The following is a 6000-nucleotide window of genomic DNA, read 5'->3' as shown; positions in this document are numbered from 1 at the left end:
CTGCCCACTCACTCAACCTGTCCAAGTCACCCTGCAACCTCCTAACATCCTCTTTGCAGTTCACACTGCCACCCAGCTTTGTGTCATCCTCAAACTTGCTAATGTTACTTCTAATTTAACATCCAAATCATTAATATATATTGTAAATAGTTGCGGCCCCAGCACCGAGCCTTGCAGCACTCCACTCTCCACTGCCTGCCATTCTGAAAAGGACCCGTTTATTCCTACTCTTTGCTTCCTGTCTGCCAACCAATTCTCTATCCATGTCAATACCCTACCCCCAATACGATGTGCTCTACTTTTGCTCACCAACCTCCCGTGTGGTACCCTATCAAAGGCTTTCTGAAAGTCTAGGTACATTACATCCACTGGCTTCCCCTTCATCCATTTTACTTGTCACATCCTCAAAAAATTCCAGAAGATTAGTCAAGCAGGATTTCCCCTTCATAAATCCATGCTGACTTGGACTTATCCTTTTACCGTTATCCAAATGTGCCGTTATTACCTCTTTAATAATTGACTCCAGCATCTTCCCCACCACCGATGTCAGGCTAACTGGTCTATAATTCCCTGTTTTCTCTCTCGCTCCTTTCTTGAAAAGTGGGATAACATTAGCTATCCTCCAATCCACAGGAACTGATCTTAAATCTATTGAACATTGGAAAATGATCACCAATGCGTCCATGATTTCTTGAGCCACCTCCTTGAGTACCCTGGGATGCAGACCATCAGGCCCTGGGGATTTATCAGCCTTCAGTCCCATCAGTCTACCCAATACTATTTCTCACCTAATGCAAATTTCTTTCAGTTCCTCTGTCTCCCTTGATCCTCTGTCCACTACCACCAAGAGGAAACCCATGAGGTCACAGGGAGAACGTGCAAACTCGGCACAGACAGCATCGAAGATCAGGATTGAACCCAGGTCTCTGGCGCTGTGAGGCAGCTGCACCACTGTGCCACTCCATAAAATTGAAATTTGACACAATCTGCTTAATTGTCACATCAGCATCTGTTCCCAGCAGGTCATTAAGATGATTTCACAAGAGGAAGGTGTTCTTTAGCACCACATCCTGAAATTATAACCCACTTAAATTGAAGGTTTAGGATATATGTATTCAGGATGACAAATAAATTACTGGAAATACTCAGCAGGTCAGGCAGCATCTGTGGAAAGAGAATGTTTACTTTCAAATTGAAAAGCTAATTGTTTCTCTTTCTGCAAATGTGTCCTAACCTGCTAAATCTTTTCCAACAATTTCTGTTTTTCTTTCAGACTTCCAGCATCTGCAGTAGGTGGCGGGGTGGCGCAGCAGGTAGAGCCGCTGCCTCACAGCGTCAGAGACCCGGGTTCGATCCTGACCTTGGTGCTGTCTGAGTGTGTGTAGTTTGCACGTTCTCCCTGTGACCACGTGGGTTCTCTCCGGATGCTCCGGTTTCTTCCCAAAGACGTGCAGATTTGTAGGTTAATTGGCCCTCTGTAAATTGCCCCTAGTGTGCAGGGAGTGGATGAGAAAGTGGGATAACATAAAACTAGTGTGAACGGGTGATCGTTGGTCGGCGTGGGCTGTTTCCATTCTGCATCTCTAAACTAAACTAAACATTTTTAAAACATTTTCATGTAATGGTAAGTAATTTGTTTGAGAACCTGAATGAGAAAATACAGACAATAAAGAAAATGCAGGCAAATCTGATAATTGGAATAAAACACAAAATGCTGGAGTAACTCAACAAGCCACGCGGCATCTGTGGAGTAGTACATGGATATGTGGCATTTTGGATTGGAACACTTCTTCAGACTCCAGAGATGCTGCCTGACCTGCTGAGTTACTCCAGCACTTTGTAAGTTCCTCAAGATTCCAGTATCTGCAGTGTATTGGTTATCTGATCATTGATATATTGGAACTCCTCAGTTGGGTTGTCCTTGTCGGAAAAGGGGAACATAATTTAATGTTTCAACTTGAGGCTTCCAAACTAGACTGTGTTTGGATAGTTAACCTGACCAGTTTTCTTACTCTTGCATGGATTTACAGCTCCATTTTCTGTAATTTCCAGGTAGCAGAACTGTTCACGGATAACTTCGATTATCAAACCAGGGATGACTTTGTGCGGGGAATCCTTGTAAACGAAGAGGTGGGTTTTCAGCTTTTAGTTTTGTATAACCCTGTGTGGGAACCCAGCTCCTTCGGTGGGCAATAGTTTTGGACACCTGGCCTGAACTTTTGTGGTTCTCCTGCAATGCAGTAACCTTTGTGGGAGAGCTCTCTGTCAACACAGGTTACCAGGCTGTGAGTGGCAAGGATGTTGTTGGCAATTGATTTACTGGCATAAGCAGAACACAAAGTGCTGGACGGGCTCGGCAGGTCAGGCAGCACCTGTGGAGGGAAAGTACAGGTGCCAATTCGGGTTGGGATCCTTCCCCAGGCATGCCTGGCTCAGGTCTTTATATATCTTGGAAGTTTGCAGCCCTGAGTTTTATCACCTCATTGTGTCTATGTTTGCTTTTAGTGAGAGCACTTGAATAAATGCTGGGCTCTTTCCCCCCCCCCCCCCCCCCCCACAGCCCAGGCAAATGTTTACCCTTCAAGTATCTGTAGCTTCTTTGTTCCCTTTAGTCTAACTTTACTTTAGTGATGCAGCGTGGAAACAGGCTCTTCGGCCGACCGAGTCTGCGCTAACCAGCGATCACCCATACACTAGCACTATCCTACACACTGGGAACCATTTACAATCAATTGGCCTACAACACTATGTCTTTTGAATGTGGGAGGAAACCAGTGCACCCGGAGAAAACCCACGCGGTCAAATGGAGAACGTCCAAACTCCGTACAGGCAGCACCCATAGTCAGGATTGAACCCGGGTCTCTGGCGTTGTAAGGCAGCAACTCTACCTCTGCGCCATTGTGCCGTCCTCCCCTTTGCATACCAACAGCTCACGATGCTAGAAAATATCTCATTTTCTGTTCATCAACTTTTTGTTCCTGATGGTATCCCTCCAAATAGTTAGGGATATTGAATTTAATTCCACGCCTGGCCAGGATGTGATCATGACACTCAATGCCTGCTTCACCCATTGCCACATCGTGTAGATGAAAATGGGCTCCGTGTCTATCTGTTAATCGTTGCTTTTGTTTGATCTGATTTTTGGGTTGCGTACAACCCAACAACATGAATATTGAATTCTCCCGTTTTAGGTAACTATAACCCTGCCCCTCTCCGTCCACGTACGCCTGCACCCCCCTCCCCAATGCTCCACTGGTTTTGCATCTATTTCCCCCCTTCCACTTACATTCCTTCCTCTAGCTTAACAATTCGTAACTTTTCAATCCTTTTTGTCCATGGGTGCAGTGTTGCCGGAGCTCACCGGAGCGCCGCTCTGACACCTCTGTAAAAAAAAAAAAACCCAAATAAAGAGCAGGGAATTTTAACTAGCGGAGAATGTAACAGCGGCCGCTCCAGCACCAGTGACAGCTCCGTCACCTCAAAAATCAGCACTGCAACACTATTTTTGGCTCACATCTTGTCCTTTCACCTCTTTGCTTTGTCCTCCCACCTGCCTATCAAAACACCCTCCTCACCTGAATTGGCCAATTAATTACCTGCCAGGCTTTGTCCTGCATTCCCTCTCTTCCAGTTTTCTTTTCTCCCCGCCCCCCTACAATCAGTCTGAAGAAAGGTCCCGACCAGAAACATCACCGATATCCTCACATTCTCCAGATGAGCTGCCTGACTCGCTGAGTTACTCCCACACTTTGTGTCATTTTCGGTAAGCTGGAAGACATTGACAAGCCCTGTATTTTCACGTCAAAGTAGAAAGTGCTGAAGTAACCCGCAAGTTAGGCAGCATTCGTGGAGGGAACGGGCAGGGAACATTTCAGGTCAAAACCCTTCAGACATTTTGGGTCGAAATGTTGCCTAACCATTCCCTCCACAGATGTTGCTTGACCTGCAAGTTACTTCAACACTCTGAGTTTTGCTCGAGATTCCAACATCTGCAGTTCCTTGTGTCTCTGCTGTTTAGATACTGGGCAATCAGATTCACATCCACGTGGCAACGGACGAATATGGCGCAAGGGTGTCCAATCTCCTCACGTACGAAGCGGTGTGCTCAGATGTGGTCCGCCGCTGGGTGTACCCCATGACACCAGAGATGAACTTCCCGGACGACGACAAGGGTTTCTGCGTCCACCTGCGGCACAATGTGTACCGAGGGTCTGAGGTCAGCCTGGGTCAGGGTAGCGTACTGGAAGAAAACGTCGTCATTGGTCGAGGCACCGTCATAGGAAAGAACTGCTTCATCTCAAACACCACCATTGGCCACAACTGTGTCATAGGTAGGTCACTCTGCATTCCACAATTTGAGATTTATTTTCAGACTTAGTTTAGAGATACAGCGTGGAAACAGGCCCTTTGGCCCACCGGGTCCGCGTCGACCAGCACATTAACACTATCCTATACCCATCAGGGACAATTTTTACATTTACCAAGCCAATTAACCTACTTACCTGTATGTCTTTGGAGTGTAGGAGGAAACCAAAGATCTCGGAGAAAACCCACGCAGGTCATGGGGACAACATACAAACTCCGTACAGCCGACATCCTTAGTCGGGATCGAACCCTGGTCTCCGGCGCTGCATTCAGTATAAAGCATTCGCTCTACCGCTGCGCCACCGTGACCTCAGAGATACATTGCAGAAACAGGCCCCTTGGCCCATTGAGTCCACGCCGACCAGTGATCACCCTATACACTAGTATTCCTCTACACACTGAGGACAATTTATAATTTTACCAAAGCCAATTAATCTACAAACCTGTACTTCTTTGGAGTATGAGAGGGTATTAACTACAGGGAGAGGTTGGATAGACTTGGGTTGTTCTTTCTTGAACACCAGCCATTGAGGGGAGACCTGATAGAAGTATATAAAATTCTGAGAAGTATAGATAGGGTAAACAGTCCGAACCTTTTCCCCAGGATGGAAAAATTAAATGCTAGAAGGCATAGCTTTAAGGTGAGAGGAACAAAGTGTAAAGATGTGTGGGGCATTTTTTTTTTTACGCAGAGGGTGGTGAGTGCCTGGTGAGTGCTGCTGAGGGTGGTGGTACAGGCAGATGCAATAGTGGCTTTTAAGAGGCTTTTGGAGAGACCCATGGGTGTTCAGAGAATGGAGGGATATGGATTATATGCAGGCAGATGAGAGTTGGTCTTGGCATCATGTTTGGTCCAGACATCGTGGACCAAAGGGCCAGTTCCTGTTGTATGTCCTAACCTCTATTTATATACTAAAACTATCGTTTGTTTGTATGTTTGTTCCTGAACTACAGCCAAAATGGTAGCGCGGCAATTTTAGGCCCACCTTACTCACCGTCGTCCCTTTGGTGCTAATGGAAAAAGTTTCATTGAAATCGGTGTTATATTTTAAAAGTTATTCACATTTTAAAGTTTAAAACTATCTCCTAGGGAGGGGGGGTGGAGGGGGGGAGGGGGGATGGAGAGGGGAGGGGGAGGAGAGGGTGCTGCACCAATGCAGGACATGTTTGGGCCTAACAGGTCCACTTGGTCTAGTTTTTAATAAAGCCAGAATGTCACGTTGCAATGAATGAGAACTCGTGCGCATGTATGGAATGATATTTCCTTGAGTAGCAATGGTGACTTAATTGTTAAAGGGCTTAATTGGCTGTGAAATGCTTTGAGGCATCCTGAGAGCCCTGGCTAAAGAGCGAAGCATCTGCTGTACTCTTATATAAATCCAGTCGCACCTTCTGCAGTGACAGGTTGCAGTTCTGGATCAGTGTCCGGCATGAACCCTTGCCCTCATTGCACTCACTCCCGCTGGCCTGGCACTCTGCAGGAGCAGACTCTTGCCCAAGCTACTGGCAGGTAGCCAACAACAGGGCAATTTTAAATTAAAACAGGGAAATGCTGGAAAAACTTGGCATAGATTCACACAGTGTGGAAACAGGCCCTTTGGCCTAACTTGCCCACAGCAACGTAATATGTCTCAT

At 46.4% G+C, this 6000-nt stretch overlaps 1 protein-coding gene across 1 annotated transcript in view; it reads left to right on the top strand.

Annotated features, from left to right (window-relative positions):
* eif2b5 (eukaryotic translation initiation factor 2B, subunit 5 epsilon) overlaps positions 1-6000 on the top strand; it is a 37822-nt gene that overhangs the window by 8571 nt on the left and 23251 nt on the right. Inside the window, exons 2-4 of the mRNA XM_078409773.1 lie at positions 1274-1313; positions 2053-2130; positions 4019-4331. Coding sequence (XP_078265899.1) covers positions 1274-1313; positions 2053-2130; positions 4019-4331 — 431 coding nt within the window. The remainder of the gene's footprint in view (positions 1-1273; positions 1314-2052; positions 2131-4018; positions 4332-6000) is intronic.

The sequence above is a fragment of the Rhinoraja longicauda genome, chromosome 13 (assembly GCF_053455715.1).
Source record: "Rhinoraja longicauda isolate Sanriku21f chromosome 13, sRhiLon1.1, whole genome shotgun sequence".
Taxonomy (NCBI): Eukaryota; Metazoa; Chordata; class Chondrichthyes; order Rajiformes; family Arhynchobatidae; genus Rhinoraja; species Rhinoraja longicauda.
This window is presented reverse-complemented; position numbering and strand designations above follow the sequence as displayed.